This window comes from Chiloscyllium plagiosum, chromosome 18 (assembly GCF_004010195.1).
Source record: "Chiloscyllium plagiosum isolate BGI_BamShark_2017 chromosome 18, ASM401019v2, whole genome shotgun sequence".
Lineage (NCBI taxonomy): Eukaryota > Metazoa > Chordata > Chondrichthyes > Orectolobiformes > Hemiscylliidae > Chiloscyllium > Chiloscyllium plagiosum.
The window spans coordinates 38,860,646-38,882,389 of NC_057727.1; the positions used below are offsets into that span (position 1 = coordinate 38,860,646).

Sequence of the window (21,744 nt, forward strand, 5' to 3'; positions counted from 1 at the left end):
GCCCACACCTCCCCCCTCACCTCCCTCCAAGGCCCCAATGGATCCTTCCATATCTGTTGCAAATTCACCTTTCCTATTCCTAACCTCAGCCCAAACTACCTCAGATGGCAAGTCCTCATCCATCGTCCTTTCCACCACTGTAATATTATCTTTGACAAGCAATGCCACACCTCCCCCTCTTTTACCCCCACCTCTGTCCCTACTAAAACATTTAAATCCTGGGACCTGCAACAGCCAATCCTGTCCCTGTTCTAGCCATGTCTCCGTAATAGCCACAACATCGAAGTCCCAGGTACCACCCCACGCTGCAAGTTCACCTACCTTATTTCGTATACTTCTTGCATTGAAGTATACACACTTCAAGCCACTTTCCTGTTTACAGACACCCTCCTTGGGAATTGATGCCATGTTCCTAGCCTCCCTACACTCCAGGCCCTGCACCCTGAAGCTACAATCTGGGTTCCCATGCCCCTGCAGAGTTAGTTTAAACCCCCCCCAAGAGCACTAGCAAACCTCCCCCCAAGGATACTGGTGCCCCTCAGGTTCAGGTGTAGACCATCCTGTTTATAGAGGTCCCATCGTCCCCAGAAAGAACCCCAGTTATCCAAAAACCGGAATTCCTCCCTCCTGCACCATCCCTGTAGCCACGCATTTAAGTGTTCTCTTTCCCTATTCCTCGAATCTCTATCACGTGGATGAATATGTATAAACTTCTGTGCTCGATGATCGGGGGCTATTGCTGAGCTGTGTTATGGTTATTTTTATCATTATTATTATTGTTAAGACTTCTCTTCTTTAGCTTAGTTATTAGTTGATATTTATTTATGTAATCAGCAAATTTGTTTTTTAATATTACTTTGAATTGTTTGGTTTTGTATTTGTTGTAATATTCAAAAAAATAAAAATATATTGAAAAAACTTGGATAGAGAGCTAATCTTTTCAATGACTTCAAAGGCATTAAATTATTCAGCTGCAAAAGTGTTGCTTATACAGTAGTGCAATGGCATCCCAACATGAATGCTTGACTGAACTCTAAACCACACTAATGGGATTCAGATCAGCAGGGGTTATTGATACAGCTGTTAAAGGGACTGTCTACTTTTATCCTGACAGTTCTATAATCATTTAGTAAATATGATTTTAAAAAATGTATGATTGCTTATCTTGAAAATTTTATGACCAATAATTGGATAAAACTTTAAAGTGATTATTTATCTCGTTAATGCAATAATTACCTCAAAGACAATCCAAAATAATTACAGGGGATTTCAGACGTATCTACAAAATTGAGTTGATAACCAAGCAAATGTAGGCATGCCTTCTAACGTACCCAACTTAGAATCTGCCTACTTCTCTTCTAGTTTGGGAGACTGTAGCTCTGACTCCAGCCCTCCCTGATTTTGAGGGATGATAATACTGGTCACCCAGAAGGCAGGATGAACACATGAAGAAAAGGTGTGACTGCTAGTTTCCAACTCAAATGGAAAAATCAGACCTTTATTTCTGTATTTAAGTAGGGGATAAATTTGACCCAGGTAACTAAACCTTCGTTACCTACATATTAATACCAGATATTACTACAGAAAACAAATTAAATATTGAGTTGAAGTAGCAAATGTACAGCAGTAGATTTAGCCTCATGCCAATAAATCAGATGATGTAAATCTCTGTGATATAGCTAACTTACAATTCTAAAAAATCCTTGCAAGCCCAACTATGATTGAATATTAAAGTAAAATTCATTAAGAATCTGGGTAGAGTATGGAGATAAGACATTAAATTTACAAATATTAAAGAGTGCCTGGGAAAAGTTTTAAGGTTATGTAAACAGGTATATGTAAAAACACCCAGGATAGACACACCACCAACTTGAAACCTGTTAAACTTGGAGGTAACTCTAAAGAAAGAAGTATGTATGGGCAAAGATAAGGCTTATTGGATTTCTACATAATCCATTTTCTCAGATTCAATGGCCATTCCTGTAAGCCAAGGATGCATTTGAATATCCAGCAAGACTACCAGACAATTCCTGCTCTGAATTCTAGCTGCTGAATGTATAGCATGCCACTTTATAATTCTCCACTTTTCTAAATCTATTTTACATTGAATAATGTGCCCTATTTGGTCCTTTCACAAACTAGATGGTATAGTAGCCATGGGGAAGGTTTAGAGGAGAACTATGAGAATGATTCTTTCAGTAAACAACCATAGTTGTCTTAAGAAACCTTCAGAGATGGGGATAATCTGATTGAAGTTTACAAAATAAAGGTCAGAAGTGTATGCCCTTTGATAGATTACTTCAGTTTGACTGAAAAGGGAGACAACAAGAGTTTAAACTAGATAAATGTAAATATTAAAACTATTTAAAACTATTCTTAATCATAGACTGAAATGGGGGGAAAGGCTGTTTTAAAAACCAAAGATTATTGAAGGATTGGCAATGGAGAGAGGATTGTCTGACTGGCAGACAGTAGAGAGTAGGAACAAAAGGGACCTTTCTCAGGATGGCGATTAGTGTGTCTGGTTGGGACCACAACTATTCACATTATACATTAGTGATCTGGACAAAGGAAATGAGGGCATTGCAACGTTTGCAGATGACACAAAGATGGGTAGAAGGACAGGTAGCGTTGAAAAAGCAGGGAGGCTGCAGAAGGACTGACTAGGAGGGTGGGCAATGAAGTGGCAGTTTGAATACAATATGGGAAAGTGTGTGGTTATGCACTTTGGCAGGAAGAATAGAACTGTAGACTATTTTTTAAATGGGGAAAGGCTTCAGAAATTTGAAGCATAAAGAAACCTAGGTATTTTAGTTCAAGATTCCTTTAAGGTTAACAAACAGGTTCAGTTGCCAGTTTGGAAGGCAAATGCAATGTTAGCATTTTGAGAGGGCTAGAATGCAAGAGCAGAGAGTCCAGGTTAGAGTGGTGGCTTCCTGATGAAGGGGTTTTACCCGAATCGTCAATTTTCCTGCTCCTCAGAAGTTGCCTGACCTGTTGTGCTTTTCCAGCACCATTCTAATCTTGACTCTGCCTGCAAGAGCAGAGATGCAGTTCTAAAACTGTATAAGGCTCTGGTCAGACCACATTTGGAATATTGTGAGCAATTTTGGGTCTGTATTTAAGGAAAGATGTGATAGCATTGGAGGGAGTCTAGTGAAGGGTTGCATTCTGTGGATGAAGAGCTTGTCATATAAGGAGCAGTTGAGGACTCTGGGTGAGGTTAAGAAGAATGAGGAGAAATCTCATTGAAACTCTCAAAATACTGAGAGGCCTGGAAAGAGTGGATGTAGAGAAGATGGACTCACGAATAGGAGACACTAGGATCCGAGGGCACAGTTCTGGCAGTGACATGGTTTATACCAGCTCAACGTTTGAGAACTATGGAGTTCTAGTCTAAGTTGGCAATCTTTTGACATCATACATCAATTATTGATAATAGGTCTTCATTTTTAAAAGATAATGATTGCTAATTTTATCAGACTGGATGCATTAGGGTTATCATCTCATGGATAACATGCTCTTCTACATAAAATAGTATTGATATTCAAATTGACTGTTTCAGTTATCCTGAGAATGTCAGCTCAGACATTCATTCCAATGCTTTAAAGCTTGGAAAAATGTAGAGTTCCTTCAGTGGGTCTTTGGGTTATGTATCTCTACAAAAGAGAGATGAACTAGTTGGCATAAGATGGTATGATATGGAAGGTAAGTGAACTCACAGATAACACTGGTCTATGTTATCTTAGGGACTGCTTTTAATTATTTCAGAGAAGTTTCCAGAATAATTTTCCCTCAGGAGCCCTAGATTTTACTGTCACTTTCCATTCCAAGAAGATTCCAATGGTTTGGGGCAGAGGAATGGGGAGAGATAGGCTGGTCCTTTCCTGCTCATCATTTTTGTGTGTTTTACAAGCCAGTGCTTTCAAAATTCTAATAGAATTACATGTGCAAGTGGAACTGAGGTTAACAGTATACTGGATGTTTTAAGATATTTATAATTATGTCATAAATCTAGGTAACTGTTTTTGTATTTTATGCAATAAATTTCTGTTCTGTTAAAAGAAATTCTGCATCTTCATATGACTATGTTTCAGTAATGACCATATTAACAAACATTTTTTAAATTGTGATCTTTCAGGTCGGTTTTCATTCTGTGATTGGACCCATCTAGTAGTACCATCAGCTGGTATCAAAAACAAGTAAGAGTGAGGCATTTAAGTTATATTGGTCAGAACAGACCAGTAAACAATTTTAATTTCTATATTTCAGAAGGGAGGTAATTGCATTTGACAGTGTCCAAAAAAAGTGTTCAAACGTAAGGGAACTCAACAGATTATTTGCTGGACTATTGAAGTAAAGGCCTCATTAAGACTCAATCACAGAATCATAGAATCTCTACAGTGTGGAAGCAAGCCATTCAGCCCATTGAGTCCAAACCAGGTCTCTGAAGAGCATCCCACCCAGACCCATTCCCTTACCCTATTTCTATAACCTGCATTTCCCATGGCTAACCCACTTCGCCTGCAAATCCTTGGACACTATGGGCAATTTAGCATGGCTAATCTGCCTAACCTACATATCTTTGGAATGTGAAAGGAAACCAGAGCACCCATGCAGACACAGGGAGAATGTGCAAACTCCACACAGACAATCGCTGAGGGCAGAATCGAACCAGGCCCCTGGTATGGTGAGGCAGCAGTGCTAATCACTGACCCACTGTACCACCCTCAATGACACAAGTAGTATTAAATGTCATAGTATAATTTCAATTATTACTAAACTGCACTGACTTTCCTAAATAGATCAATTTTCAAATTCTAATTTTTATTTTCACATCTGTCATGATCTCCATCCTAATTCTGAGATCTTCTCTAGCTGTGTGCTTATGTACCCATCATCCATGCTTTTTGCTACTTCATATGTCTGCTATCTCTTGCTCAACCATTGGTCCCTATGCTCTATCTTGTGGGATTCTTTCTAAAACTCTGTCATCTCATCAATATCCTAGAAACTCCCTATGAAACCAAGCTTCCCTCTCCTTAGTTATGATTCCCTTTTGTCGCCTGCTTGATATCTTCTTTTCTTGGAAAGTAAAGCAAATCTTAGCAGGACGTATATACTTAATAGAGTAATAGAGATGTACAGCATTAAAACAGACCCTTCAGTCCAATCTGTCCACGCTAACCAGATATCCCAACCCAATCTAGTCTTACCTGCCAGCACCCGGCCCATATCCCTCCAAACCCTTCCTATTCATATACCCATCCAAATGCCTCTTAAATGTTGCATTTGTACCAGCCTCCACCACATCCTCTGGCAGCTCATTCCATACACATACCACCCTCTGTGTGAAAACGTTGCCCCGTAGGTCTCTTTTATACCTTTCCCCTCTCACCCTAAACCTATGTCCTCTAGTTCTGGACTCCCCAACCCCAGGGAAAATACTTTGCCTATTTACCCTATCCATGTCCCACATTATTTTGTAAACCTCTCCAAGATCACCCCTCAGCCTCCGACGCTCCAGGGAAAACAGCCCTAGCCTGTTCAGCCTCTCCCTCGAGCTCAAATCCTCCAACCCTGACAACATCCTTGTAAGTCTTTTCTGAACCCTTTCAAGTTTCACAACATCTTTCCGATAGGAAGGAGACTAGAATTGCATGCAATATTCCAACAGTGGCTTAACCAATGTCATGTACAGCCGCAACATGACCTCCCAACTCCTGTACTCAATACTCTGACCAAGAAAGGAAAGCATACCAAACGCCGCCTTCACTATCCTATCTACCTGCGACTCCACTTTCAAGGAGCTATGAACCCACACCCCAAGTTCTCTTTGTTCAGCAACACTCCCTTGGACCTTACCATTAAGTGTATAAGTCCTGCTAAGATTTGCCTTCCCAAAATGCAGCACCTCGCATTTATTTGAATTAAACTCCATCTGCCACTTCTCAGCACAGTTGCCCATTTGGTCAAGATCCTATTGTAATCTCAGGTAACCTTCTTCGCTGTCCACTACACCTCCAATTTTGGTGTCATCTGCAAACTTACTAGCTGCACTGCTTATGCTCGCATCCAAATCATTTATGTAAATGACAAAAAGTAGAAGACCCAGCATTGATTCTTGTGGCATCCACTGGTCACAGGCCTCCAGTCTGAAAAACAATCCTCCGCCACCACCCTCTGTCTTCTACCTTTGAGCCAGTTCTGTATCCAAATGGCGAGTTCTCCCTGTATTCCATGAGATCTAACCTTGCTAATCGGTCTCCCATGGGGAACCTTGTCGAACGCCTTACTGAAGTCCATATAAGTCACATCTACTGCTTTGCCCTCATTAATCCTCTTTGTTACTTCCTCAAAAAACTCAATCAAGTTTCCGAGACATGATTTCCCACCCACAAAGCCATGTTAACTATCCCTAAACAGTCCTTGCCTTTCCAAATACATGTACATCCTGTCCTTCAGGATTCCCTCCAACAACTTGCCCACCACCGACGTCAGGCTCACTGGTCTATAGTTCCCTGGCTTGTCCTTACCACCCTTCTTAAACAGTGGCACCACGTTAGCCAACCTCCAGTCTTCCAGCATCTCACCTGTGACTATCGATGATACAAATATTTCAGCAAGATGTCCAGCAATCACTTCTCTAGCTTCCCACAGAATTCTCGGGTACACCTGATCAGGTCCTGGGGATTTATCCACCTTTACCAGTTTCAAGACATCCAGCGCTTCCCTCCTCTGTAATCTGGACATTTTTCAAGATGTCACCATCTATTTCCCTACAGTCTATATCTTCCATATCCTTTTCTACAGTAAATACTGATGAAAATACTCATTTAGTATCTCCTCCATTTTCTGCCGCTCCACCCAAAGGCCACTTTGCTGATCTTTGAGGGGCCCTATTCTCTCCCTAGTTAACCTTTTGTCCTTAATGTATTTGTAAAAACCCTTTGGATTCTCTCTTAATTCTATTTGCCAAAGCTATCTCATGTCCCCTTTTTGCCCTCCTGATTTCCCTCTTAAGTATATTCCTACTTCCTTTATACGCTTCTAAAGATTCACTCAATCTATCCTGTCTATACCCGACATATGCTTCCTTCTTTTTCTTAACCAAACCCTCAATTTCATTAGTCATCCAGCATTCTCTTTACCTACCAGCCTTCCCTTTTACCCTAACAGGAATATACATTCTCTGGATTCTCGTTATCTCATTTCTGAAGGCTTTTCGTTTTCCAGCCGTCCCTTTATCTGTGAACACCTGCCCCCAATCAGCTTTTGCAAGCTGGTAAGGTCCTCGGGAGTGTTGCTGAACAAAGAGACCTTGGAGTGCAGGTTCCTAGCTCCTTGAAAGTGGAGTTGCAGGTAGATAGGATAGTGAAGGCGTTTGGTATGCTTTCCTTTATTGGTCTAAGTATTGAGTACAGGAGCTGAGAGGCCATGTTGTGGCTGTACGGGATATTGGTTAGGCCACTGTTGGAATATTGCATGCAATTCTGGTCTCTTTCCTATCGGAAGGATGCTGTGAAACTTGAAAGAGTTCAGAAAAGATTTACAAGGATTTTGCCAGGGTTGGAGGATTTGAGCTATAGGGACTGATTGAATAGGTTAGGGCTGTTTTCCTGGAGCATCGGAGGCTGAGGGGTGACTTTATAGAGGTTTATAAAACCATGAGGAGCATGGATATGATAAACAAGTAAAGTCTTTTCCACGGGGTCGGGGAATCCAGAACTAGATTTTGGGTGAGAGGGGAAAGATATAAAAGAGACCTAAGGGGCAACATTTTCACGCAGAGGGTGGTACATGTAAGGAATGAGCTGCCAGAGAAAGTGGTGGAGGCTGGTACAATTGCAATATTTAAAAGACATCTGGATGGGTATATGAATAGAAAGGGTTTGGAGGTAGATGGGCCAGGTGCTGACAGGTCGGACTAGATTGGGTTGGGATATCTGGTCGGCACGGACGAGTTGGACTGAAGGGTCAGTTTCCATGCTGTACATCTCAATGACTCTACATTTTTTGCATTAAAGAAGAAGAAAAAATTTGGCATCAAGTTTTACAATCCATTCAATAGTTTCAGTGAGGGAGACTAAATGATTGAAACATTAACAACAATGGAGCTCTGAGGATAGGAATTCCATATGTGAGCAATAGTCTGATTTGGGCGACCACAGTCACAGTTCGAGCTGTTCTTCATGTTTCACTTGTGGAATGAGTCGCAACATTCTCCCTGACCTATCGTCAAGCAGTTGAGGGTTGCTCATTTTTTTCTGCGGATGGTTGGACTTTGCTACTCTGATCAGCTGCCAAGAGCGGCTTGTGATGTTTGTAGTCAACCAGAAAGTACCACTGAGAGGTGACACTGTCATCAATTTGTACGGTTTGATGTTTTGCTAGGAGGGACCATCAGATACTAACAGAAATGTTTTAAAATGTTATGAATGTGAACTTTATAAAATGATCATACTTTGTACAGTCTCCTTAATTTAAGGTACAATGGAACAGAAAGGGAGTCATGTGACCCACTCCAAATTCTGGATAGCTTGCTTGATATGGAGAAAATGAGGATCCCAAGCTGACTTACTGAAAGATGACCCAAGATATTTGCATCTGTAGACAATGGCTAGGGGAGCTGTACTGACCGTGGATAGATTGTTTGTCTCCACATCTCATACTGAGATGTTATGATATTTTGTAAGCAGTTGTACATTATTCTGTTTAATTCTAAGATGAACGAATTGAGACACTAAAAGATAACTAATGATCATTTCTAACTGGGTACACAAAGTCCACGTGATCCACATAGCCATGGGGATAGGTTTTGTGAAGGGACAAGTCCATAGAAAGGCACTGAAGTGTTAGGATGTGGAGATTCTAAGCTCGCATTGAACATCACTGACACAAGTTAGCCTCCAAGAATCTGAGAGGCAGACAGAAGAACAAAGAAAATTACAGAACAGGAACAGGCCCTTCAGCCCTCCAAGCCTGTGCCAATCCAGCTCATCTATCTAAACCTGCCGCCTATTTTCTAAAGATCTGTATCCCTTTGCTCCCTACCCATTCATGTATCTGTCTGGATACATCTTAATGATGCTATCGTTCCTGCCTCTACCATCTCTAATGGCAATGCATTCCAGGCCCCACCACCCTCTGCGTAAAGAACTTTTCAAGCATATCTCCCCTAAACCTTTCCCCTCTCACTTTGAACTCGAGCCCTCTAGTAATTGATTTCCGCACTCTGGGAAAAAGTTTCTTGCTATCCATCCTGTCTACGCCTCTCATGATTTTGTAGACCTCAATCAGGTCTCCCCTCAACCTTTGTCTTTCTAATGAAATTAATTCTAATCTATTCAACCTCTCTTCATATCTAGTGCCCTCCATAGCAGGCAACATCCTGGTGACCCTCCTCTACACCCTCTCCAAAGCATCCACATCCTTTTAGTAATGTGGCGACCAGAACTATACGCAGTATTTCAAATGTGGCCGAACCAAACTCTTATATAACTGTAACATGACTTGTCAACTCTTGTACTCAAAACCCCATCTAATGAATGAAAGCATGCTGTATGTCTTCTTTACTGACCTGCGTTGCCACCTTCAGGGAACAATGGACCTGAATACCCAGATCTCTCCGAATGTCAGTTTTCCCCAGGACATTTCCATTTACTGTATAGTTCATTCTTGAATTGGATCTTCCAAAATGCATCACCTTGCATTTGCCCAGATTTAACTCCATCTGCTATTTCTCTGCCCATCTCTCCAATCTATCTATTCTGCTGTATTCTCTGACAGTCCCCTTCACTATCTGCGACTCTACCAATCTTGGTGTCATCTGCAAATTTACTAAACAGGCGACCGACACCTTCCTCCAAATCATTTATATATATCACAAGCAACAGTGGTCCCAGCACAGATCCCTGTGGAACACCACTGGTCACAGCTCTCCCTTTCACTAATACGGTCTGTCTCCTGTTGCCTAGCCAGTTCTCTATTCATCTAGCTAGTACACCTTGAACTCCATGCAACTTCACCTTCTCCATCAGCTTACCATGGAACCTTATCAAACGCCTTACTAAAGTCCATGTATATGACATCTACAGCCCTTGGCCCAATCAACGTTGTCACCTCCTCAACGAATTCTATTAGGTTTGTAAGACATGACTTTCCCCGCACAAGACCATGCTGCCTATTACTGATAAACCCATTTTCTTCCAAATGGGAATAGATCCTATCCCTCAGTATCTTCACCAGCAACTTCTCTATCACTGATGTCAGACTCACCGGTCTATAATTACCTGGAGTATCCCTGCTACCCTTCTTAAGCAAGAGGACAACATTAGCAATTTTCCAGTATCCGGGACCTCACCCGTGTTCAAGGGTGCTGCAAAGATATCTGTTAAAGCCCCAGCTATTTCCTCTCTCGTTTCCCTCAGTAACCTGGTGTAGATCTCATCCGGACGTGGGGACTTGTCTACCCTAATGCCTTTTATAATACCCAAAACCTCCTCCTTCCTTATGCCGACTTGACCTAGAGTACTCAAAGATCTATCCCTAACCTCAACATCCGTCATGTCCCTCTCCTCGGTGAACACCGATGCAAAGTACTCATTTACAATCGCACCCATTTTCTCTGACTCCACACATAACTTTTCTTCTTTGTCCTTGAGTGGGCCAACCCTTTCTCTAGTTACCCTCTTGCTCCTTATGTATGAAGAAAGGAAGACAGAGGTAGACAGGCCTTCACCTGAAGCAGTAAATGCTCACTTCATTGCTCAAGCTACAGAATGTGCATTGGTATTCATGCTCAGATTGAAGGGTTTTGAGTTTGTAAAGATTTAGAATTTACAGTATAAGTAACTTGTTGAAGGCTGTTTACTCAATGCTGTTTGCGTTTGATAGCTATAGCAAACTACCATAAATTTGAAATCATATGAGGTTCTTTCAATCAGTCACTGGATATTCAATTCTTTTCAAAAGCTATCGGTCTCTATGGGAATCATAACAATAATGCATATTGTTGCACATAAAGTGAACTAATTATACAGTGGAATATGACAGTAATAATTGAAACTAGTGAAAATAAATTATAACAAATCTTACAGAAAAGTTCTTACTCAAAAAATGACAAATGTTAGGAATGATCTACCAGATAAAGTATTAGAGAAAGTCAGTACGTAGATTAACTGAGAGGCTGATCAGTTAAAATAGATCATAAAATTTACATTGATAGCAAAAAGAATTTTTATTCCATACCAACTGCACTATACCCCTACACTAGCTTTAAAGCCCACATGCCATTCTGTTGGTTGAATGAGTGAGAAAGCTTTTCATGTCCTTGACGCTTTCTCATATTATGACTCACATTCCCAATCCTTTGCTTTTACTAATTTATTACAGAAATGTTTAGTAACTTTTAACCTATTCCTGTAAAATGTTATATTCAACAGAGTGGAAATCCTTTTAAAAATGATCCTTTGAAATAGAAAAGTATGGACTAGAATTTGAGGGGTTCTGCTATTTTCCTTCGATAAATTTTTAAGAAAAAACTGAAAATCCTGCAGTGTAAATGCTAATAAATGCTGTCACACCCATTGCTTTAAAGACTAAGGTTTTGATCAGCCATTAAATAAAGGCATTCAATTTTTCCAAGAGAGTTTCTAAAAACTGATATTACAAGAATTTTCCTGCCAAAATGATCTCTTATTGCTTCAAAGCTGATTTCCACTTTCAAACTTTGGTTGCTAAGTGCAGATTAGCTAATTAACATGAAAGATAAATAACAAAATAAAAGAGGAAATGATAACTGGGATGTACAAAATATATTCTTGGACATCTATTCAGTTGATCCTGAGGTGGGTGGTTGGCAGTAATTGTGAATATTGTTTCTTAAGTGTATAGAATTTGGTTGCCATGTGCCGTTTGTCAAATGCTTTTGGGTCTGGAACACAAAGCTGTCATGAATCTATTCTAAATAGGGAGAATGAGACTTTATTTCTCAGAAGTAATATTCATTTAGTATGAACAAATAGATCAAATTTTCTTGCATAAAGAAACCAAAGTAGTTAAACGGCATACTGGCATCTGATTAAAAGAAATAGGTTTCTGCCGTACATCAATTAGGTATGGTAGAAAACATTTAAAATGGTAAATTTAGCAACAAAATAACACTACCTGTTCAGGCTTCAAACCAGGAGGAACCCAAGCATATTCCTCCAAAGCACAGCCAGAATCATCATCAGATGTGGAGTTCCTCTGAAAATCATACATAAGTTTGTTCACCGTTTTCTCCATTTCTAAAGGCATCACTGTCACGATGTGTTCCTCACGTGGGCACTTGCAGTGGAGACAGATCTTTCTGTGAAAAGTAAAATAGCCATTCGTAAGCTCACCCTGCCTTAGGGAAACTACTGAAATGATCACTGTCAAGCTGCAAAGCTTGGATACTTAACTATAAACACATATTTGGCAACCAGCCTCTGGCAGTAGCTGACAGCATTCAAGCCAGTTTTATATTCTTGCGTGTATGCCTTTTGTGGTTTATAGCCCTATACATGTTGCACAACCTAGGAAGGTCAGGGACTAGTTAGGTTGTTAAAGCTGTCAGAGCTAAGTTGGTTATGCTGTCAGGGAAACAGCCTGCCAGGAACAATCAATTCAATTAGCAAAACATTGAATAGCTAGACTAAGTACAAATGCGAAGTGACTCGCTACTGCAACGCATACATCAAGTAAAAATTACAAAGGCACATGAGTTTCAAAACTGACACCCTGCTGGCATAGACATGCTCAATGCTGTTCAATTTCAAAACTATGCTCTTCATTAATTAATTTAAACAGGACAAAAAGTAACCAGTTCTATGGCTTAATAATGAATGTCTGATCAACCAGTTTTGAATAAATACAGGTATGTATAGTAGATTTGTCAAAATTTAGAAAAGTAAACTGCAAGAACAAAGAACATATTCCTGCTTTAATATTTTTCTATCAGATATCTGCACAGAAAAGAATAGTTTATCTTAGTCTATGGATTTATGCCAGATTTTCCCAATTTCCTGCTATTCATTAGATCAAGAATGCACAAAGACTCAAACAAGACAATGGGCATCTGGTTTGCATCCATTCAGCATGGGGATGCTTTTTAAGCATTAGGTTCCTGCTTTTGAAAAACCGTGCCCAGTTAGAAAGCTTAATAATTAAAACTAATTAAATTGTTAAAATACATGTCATATCATCTGCTAATGCTATCAATATGGGTTAGTTTTTTGGCAGGATAAGAGTTAAGATGATAGTTGCTGAAGGAAAGTTCTACAGCTGTGCAGGCATAAACATTTCAAATTCAAATTGGAGCAAGAAAGTAACAACATTTGTATGTGGCATTTAAAGCAATGTTCCTTAAAGTTAGCTCTTTGCAAGAATTATTTTTTTAAACAATTAGAATAAATTATATACTTTTGAGTATACAGAAACTGTTACTCAAACCTATTTGGCATGGTTTTCAACATTACAATATCTATATTTAAAACTGCATTAGAAAGCTAAGGAAAAAGCAAAAGGCATGTTAAATTAAACAAAGAACTGCAGATATTGGAGATTTGAAACAAAAACAGAAATTGCCAGAGAAACTCAGCAAATGACTTCCCTTAATGTTCCTGGTGCATCATTTAATAAAACACTTAGCCATATCCCCTTTCAGAGACCCTTGAACCCCTCAGAGGGAGAACCCTGCTTACAAATCACCGAGCACAAGTAAATAAAGACTCAGAATAGAACTATATTCTTGCGTGTATGCCTAAACAACTATTACTACCAAAAAACTACAAAGAAAACCAACTATAAAACCTTGAGTGGAAGACTCTTCCCTCTGCCCATAGGGGGCACTCACCCTACCCATCCCCTCCTTCACAGCTCCTTCAAACCCGGACTATGCCCCAGCCTTAGGTCAGAAAAAAAAACAAGGAGATGATCCTTAAATCAACAGAAAAAAGACAAAGTCAGGATGAGCACTCCACCCATCCCTGGCTTCATGTCACCCCTACTTGTGACTAAAAGAGAAACAGAACAAACAAAACAAAAGGGGGGAGAACCAACAAAGAACATTTACAAAAATTCCCATCAGAAAATCCAGTTATTAAAAAAAAGGAACTTATTCCAAGGTCTTTTCCCTCCTTTCCAAAAAGGAAATTATTAGGGAGAAAGAAAGGAATTAAAAAAAGAAGAGAAAACATGGGGAAAGATAGAAAAGAGAACAAACATTAACCGTATTCTTCAGGCCAATCCATCTATTTTAAAGTGTCCACAAAGTTTATAGCTTTATCCGCTGAGTCAAATGTATAAACTGAGACCTTGTGGCTGAAACAAAGCACTGTGGGGTATCTCATGGAGTACTGGATACCCAGGTTCCTCAGCCTCTTCCTCTTTCGAATTACAGCTGCAGAGAAATCCTGGAAAAACGTAATTTTTGACGCCTTGTACAGCAATGCCTGTGGATCCTTTCCCAGAGATCTGGAAGCTTCTTTGACTTTTTGCTTGTCCTTATATGAGTGGAAGTGCACTAGGATCGAGCGGGGGCGCTGCACTGGGCCTGACCTGTGCACTGTAACCCGATAAGCCCTTTTAATCTGTAGCCTGCTGGACTCGATGTGAAGGCCCAAAAACTTCGGCAGCCAATTTTCTATTTTTGAGGTTGTCGATATGGTTTCGCAAGGCCCGCACCTCTCGCACCAGCACCTGGATCCGACTGGATGAGGACTCCATCGCGCAGAACCGCTCCCCAAGGCCCTGGATCTCCTGCTCATGCTTCTGCAGCATGGATGCAATAGGTTGGACCTCCCCACGGATCTCCTCAATCGCCGCCCCAACTTTCAAGGTAAGTCTCTCCATCGCCGCAGCCAATTCCTGTGAGTCAGTCAAGTCTCCGGGGGGTTCAAGAGAGGCTGCTGCTGCTACAGCAGTTTCTGGTGTGGTAGGTGCTGCAGCGGAGTGTCCTCCCTGCTGCTGTTTGCTTGCTCCTTTTCCCTTTGGCATCCTTCCCACTCCCAAATATTAACAAATATGTGTTCTGTAAGATTTTAAACTAATAATTCCACCACATAAGTTGGCCAGGGATGGCAAAAAACACCAGTATGCCTTGGCTGTTAGGCAGAGCTGTCCACAGCAGTTCTACAGAATCGCCGCCATCTTGCCGAGTCCCTATTCCCTGTCAAGGGAATCCGTAAAGTAGACCATTTAGGAGTCTCCTGTGATGATGGAGGGCAGTACAGCAAAGATGTCAGGGATTACAAAACTTGAAGAATCAGTGAGAGAGATGTGTTCAAATATCAAGAGTTCCTGAGTATTACAGAGTCGTTGAATGAGAATGCAGGGGGCTATTCACTTCATGTGCTTCACAGTGTTGTTGTACTTTAAAAACATGACCTTGTCCTTTGAGAGAGTAGCTAATCTCCCTGAGAACCATTTGCGATATCACCCAGAGTGGACAGAAGATCAGAGACAGATGCGTACAGAAAAAAATGCCATTGTCTGTAGAACTGCTTTGTCAAGAAGACAAATAGTCTGAAGTGAAGCTGTTTTGCACTTGGTGTTTCCCTCTGCCAATCAAGGATGCCAGAAAATGACTAAGGGGGTAACAGATGGTGATGAAGAGACCTCACCACATTCCACAGCTCCTCTAATGGACCAAGCATGTGTCTCTTTATGTCCTGTTACAGGGGCTGTCACTGCAGTAATGCCAGTGCAGCAATCTTTTGAGGTTTTTGGCATCTCTACAGTGAGGTCAACAATCAAAGGTATTGGAGTCCCACAAATATACTTTCTCAGCCAGCAACCCCCATCCCCACTATTGCATAAATACTGCCCCCTCCACACTTCACATCAGCTCTGAAGAAGAATCATCTGGACTCAAAATGTTAGCTTGCTTACTCTCCATGAGTGCTGCCTGACCCACTGTAAACTCTAGCATTTATGTGTTTTCAGAACAGATTCCAGAATCTGCAGTAATTTGCTCTTACACTGGTGAGCAGTCTGTCTCCAATTCATCATCAGTAACAGAAGTAGTAACTTATAGGAGTGGCATGATTGGAAGTCACCATGTCAGTGATATCAATTTGGGGTCTCTTGGGTGTTTCTGGGTTAAAAAGTATGAAACTGTTATGCAATAAAGCACTGGGAATGTTGCTACATAAAGACTGACTTTTGTTTCTATTTCTTCATGATGAAAGGCTAGAGAAAGGAAAATAAGAGGAAGCAAAATAACACAGCATATTTGGGATGTGTGGGAGGGACCTTATACAGCTCACAAGGGCAGGAAAGGTGGTTGGTGGAATGCTTTACTTAATTGGGAGGCTAAAGTTTAATCACCTGACAATGGGTTGAGATGCAGAGATAAAATCAATAATGTGTTTGCGCCAGGTGCATACTTGCAATATATTTGCATTCCACGAATACATATTTGTGTTAAACAGTTTTCAGTACAGACCAACACTTGGAATAAAGTAAGCACTTGGCTCCCAACTGCTTAAAGGTAACTTGCACCAGTTTATTTTGCAGCTGTCTCTAAGGTGAGCAGTTCTCCACATTCAACTCTGTGGCAAAAGGAGGAAGGTGCTGAAGGATTTGTGTTTGGGGATAGATGGAATATAATGTGGCAAAATGTCATGGTATGCACTTTGACAGGACGAATTAGGAGCTGAATATCATTCAAATGGAGAAAAACTGCAGAAAGCTCAGCAGGCAATAGGGAAGGCAAATGGAATGTTTGCCTTTATTTCAAAGTTTCAAAACTTTACAAGGCATTAGTTAGGCTACACTTAGAACACTGCAAACAGTTTTTGTCTTTCTATCTAAAGAATGATATACTGGCATCAGTGGCATGCAGAGAAGATTTACTAGGTTGACCCTGGGTATGAATGAATTGTCTTCTAAAGAGAAGTTCAGTAGGTTGCTTCTGTACACACTGGATTCAGAAGAATGAGTGGTGAACTTATTGAAACATATAAGATTCTTAGAGGGCTTGATGGAATAGATGCTGAGAGATTGTTCCACACTGGGTAAATACAAGAGCAGAGGGGATAATCTGCAAGTAAAGGGTGATCCAGTTGTAGCAGAGTTGAGGAGGAATTTCTTCTCTTAGAGGGTAGTGAATCTACCGAATTATTTACAGTTTAGAGATATTGAGGATGAGTCAATAAATATATTCCAGGTTGAGGCAGAAATTTTTTAATCAGTAAAGGAATCAAACGTAATGGGGAAAACATGCAGAAAACTGGAGCTGAGAACGATCAAGTCAGTCATGATCTTACTGAACTGAGGAGCAGACTCAATAGGCCGAATAATGTACGCTTGCTCCTTTTTTCTATGTTCCTTTGAAATGTATAAAACATTTAAAAGGATGTACAGGGTAAAGGTAGGCAAGATGCTTCTCCTTGTTGAGGAGTCTAGAAACAGGGGGTGCAATTTTAAAAGTGGGGGATGCCATTTAAGGTTAAGATGAGGAGAAATTTGTTTACTCAGAAGGTTGTGAAGGAATTTATTGGAATTCCCTACCTCAGAGAGCTGTGGAAGGTCAGCCTTCAAGTAGAGATTGATAGATTTCTGATTAACTATGGTATAAAAGGTTTTCGGGATATTGTGGATAAATGACTTTAATTATTTGATCAGCCATGATCAAATTAAATGGTGAAGGCTCAATAAGCTTAATGGCCTACTCCTGCAATGTAAATTAATATAAACTTGAAATATTGCAGAACTTTAAAATGCGTCATAATAATGTCTGAGTACATTAGATATATTGGTAGCAGCATTCTTTCTTCCTATGTTAGTGGATTTTCTGGTAATTTGCAAAAAACAATGAACAATAAATACATCTTAGCCAAAGAGGCCCTTACCCTTGGTGAATTGTTAATCTTATTCCATCTTGGTAATTATATTGTACTGAAAGTAACATGAGAAGATGACAAGGCTGTCTAATTATAACTATCCAGAACATTCCAAGACTCTTCAGGATTACTCTGTGCTCCATCCAGTGACTGCTATAAACCAGAGTATGCGAAGATTCCGCTTAACTCAGAATTACATACAGATCAATTACTTTATACAGCATTGCCTTTCCTCACCACAGCTCCAAGATTTTTCTCTTTGTGTCATTGTAAAATCATTTAACCAATATATTGCATTTCCCCCTACTCCCCTCTAGGTGTCCAACTTCGCAAAATCAAGTGAATTGGTTGCTTAACAATTCTTTCAGAAGTCATTCAATCTAGACTCAAAAGATTGGTAAATTGTCAACTTGAGGATTACTGACTTTGATGTTCTTAATTCTTTCACTCCTCCTCTGGAGGTTCTTTTATCTCACAAATCTCTTGCACAAGGAGTTGGTTGACTGTTGACTTGGTGTTGGTATTGTTGGTGGTCCATTATCTTATCTAGAGGACCTTTGATCTCATACGTCCCTTAGGGAACACAATTCAATTAATGAAAGAAGTAATTTAATGTTTAGTACCACATACTGGACACTGTACATGCAACTGATGTCTCACAAGATGCTGGAAGTTGTGGACACCCTCCGTTGCTTTGTGTTCTGTGGCTGGTATTGTTATCAAACCAACGTTATCAGTGATATTAATTGTTCTGCAGCACCACCCTGCAGACACCAACACACCTAATCTCTGCAGCCTTTTGTCTTTGAATTCATTTGAGGTTACTATGGTATTTTAACCCTTGCTCAGCCAACAGAGAGAGGTAGAGAGATAAGATGATGCAGCACACAGAGTGAAATTCAGTCAGTAACAGATCGATGATTGGTTTAAGCAACTACGACCAGCTGTGGATCCCAAAAGTCTCAGCTTGATAACACTGATTGCCTCCTAGGGGGATGAACAACTTATTTATTTACAACAGAAGTTGAGAAGCACCTGGGCTGCTGAGAGAGTAGTTCTTATGTCTCGAGTCATCTACAGCAAAAATATATGAAGCCAGAAGAAAGCAAGTAATTTTCTTGCATCACTTGTTGTAAGCTGTCACCTTGAACCAGTAACTATGACCATAAGATACAGAAGCAGAATTAGACAAATTGGCCCAACGAGTCTGCTCCATCATTTGATCACGGCTGATATGTATCTCAACCTCCATTACTCTGTAATCCTTGATTCCCTTACTAATCAACAACCTATCCATCTTTGTCTGAAATATACTCAATGACTTGGCCACCAAAGCCTTCTGCAGCAATGAATTACACAGATTCACCAAACTTTGGCAGAAGAAATTCCTCCTTATTTCACTTCCAAAGTGTCATCCCTTCACTCTCACGCTGTGCCCTTGGTTCCTAGTTTCTCCTACTAGTGGAAATATCTTCTGCATGTTACCCTATTCAGATCTCTCAATATTATGTATGTTTCAATGAGATAAGTGACTTAACAGTTTGTGTGTCAATCACCCTGTGCCTCCTGCAAAGAAATGCAAGAATCCAGAAAAGGGACAAGAGACCAGAAAGTAAAGCGAAAGGAATATCATCAAATCCTGAGGATTGGTGATTTTGAACTGTGTTTCCCCAGTGTTTCATTCCTCCAAACATTAACACCATTCTTTTTTGTGTCATTATAAAAGTTTTAAAAGGGGATTAGAGTTTCAACTCCTAGTTATACGTTAGTTCATAGTTTTGTTTACCTACAGCTCGAACATTGTAATAAACAGTAGTTCTTGTTACATATGGGAATCTGGTTTGTGTTTTCCATTAGCCTAATTCCATTAGACAGGTGTGTTGGAGACTTTGCAAATTTTTATTAAAACATTAAACTTTTATGAGGGAGTAATGGGGCTTGAGAATCACCACACCTTGTCAAGTAGGTCGTAACAATGCGAATGTGAAATTCAAAATTCAAACCTGTCAGCCTTGATCCTATTGAATGGTAGTGCAAACTTGAAGGGCTCCTGTTTCTTATGTCTTAGGCAGTCTGCAGAATCAGAAAACTGTACCTTGAAGATCCTTGATTGCAAATAAAGTAAATTTCTGTGCCATTAACCACAATATAAACACCACAGTATTTGCCTTGTGTTTCTTGTGATTCTATTACTACTAAACAACAAAAATCATCAGATGCAAAAATGCATCTGTTAAAATTTAAGAGGAATTTATTTTGCTCTTCAATGTCCTGTAATACTAGACCTACAGCTGGCTGTTGTTTTCTGTGCTTCTTTCTGCTCATCCTACTGCTGGAGGACTTTGTGCTTTTTTATTTCCCATTCTTGTTGTATTGATTAATCGTACTGCTGTAAAAGTTTTTTAATACATACATTTCATTTCAATTTCATTTTAAATCTGATTTCTATGTTTGTCTTCTTGGATTTGAGAATACTTTTAAATTATTGTAAAGCCTTTACAGCTTTTTTATTTGGCAGTAGTTGTTAATTCTCTACCAATATTGAACTCTATTAAATTTTTAAATTGTGCTTCAAATTGTGTTTACCGGTTGCTCTATTGATTTACTCTGAAACCCAATTTTTTGTAGTGCATTTGCATTTTTAAAGATGGTTACCAGCTTTACAATTGTGTACCATAGCTGCATCCTTCTAATTAAACTTTTAATATTCTTTTACATACTTCAAAGCTTGCAGATTCCGTTAAATACTTTATCATGTAGCATTAGTATAACCTTCCCATTTTTCTGAATCAAAACGGAGGATTCTCACTTTTGTGCATCTCCTCGGGTTGTTTCCTGCCATTTGGAACAAAATGAAGGATTCACATTCTTGTTGGGGCAATTTGTCCCTTTGTTCCCTGAGGTTTAGACAATAGACAATAGGTGTAGGAGTAGGCCATTCTGCCCTTCGAGCCTGCACCACCATTCAATATGATCATGACTGATCATCCTTACTCAGTATCCTGTTCCTGCCTTATCTCCATAACCCTTGATTCCACAATCCTCGAGAGCCCTATCCAACTCTTTCTTAAATGAATCCAGAGACAGGGCCTCCACTGCCCTCTGGGGCAGAGCATTCCACACAACCACCACTCTCTGGGTGAAGAAGTTTCTCCTCATCTCTGTCCTAAATGGTCTACCCCGTATTTTTAAGCTGTGTCCTCTGGTTTGGCACTCATCCATCAGCGGAAACATGTTTCCTGCCTCCAGAGTGTCCAATCCTTTAATAATCTTGTATGTCTCAATCATATCCCCTCTCAGTCTTCTAAACTCAAGGGCATACAAGCCCAGTCACTCCAGTCTTTCAGTGTAAGGTAATCCCGCCATTCCAGGAATTGACCTCGTGAACCTACGCTGCATTCCCTCAATAGCCAGAATGTCTCTCCTCAAATTTAGAGACCAGAACTGCACACAGTACTCCAGGTGTGGTCGCACCAAGGCCCTGTACAGCTGCAGAAGGACCTCTTTGCTTCTATACTCAATCCCTCTTGTTATGAAGGCCAGCATGCTATTAGCCTTCTTCACTACCTGCTGTACCTGCATGCTTACCTTCATTGAGTGGTGTACAAGAACCCCCAGATCTCTCTGTACTGCCCCTTTACCTAAATTGATTCCACTTAGGTGGTAATCTGCCTTCCTGTTCTTGCCACCAAAGTGGATAAGGATCCATTTATCCACGTGAAAGTGCATCTGCCATGCATCTGAGCACTCACCTAACTTGTCCAGGTCACCCTGTAATCTCCTAACATCCTCATCACATTTCACCCTGCCACCCAGCTGATGAAATTTGCGAATGTTATTGCTAATACCATCTTCTATATCATTAACATATATT

At 40.2% G+C, this 21,744-nt stretch overlaps 1 protein-coding gene across 9 annotated transcripts in view; it reads right to left on the reverse strand.

Moving 5' to 3' along the window:
- The window catches only part of prickle2b (prickle homolog 2b), a 293,554-nt gene that overhangs the window by 58,998 nt on the left and 212,812 nt on the right, over positions 1-21,744 (reverse strand). For 8 of the 9 annotated variants that reach the window (XM_043708272.1, XM_043708274.1, XM_043708270.1 and 5 more), the window contains one exon: positions 12,169-12,352. In XM_043708272.1, the coding sequence (XP_043564207.1) occupies positions 12,169-12,300 (132 nt within the window). In that variant the 5' untranslated portion in view covers positions 12,301-12,352. Of the gene's footprint in view, positions 1-12,168; positions 12,353-12,446; positions 12,465-21,744 lie in introns of those variants that run through there. The other variant, XM_043708278.1, reaches the window with a different exon arrangement.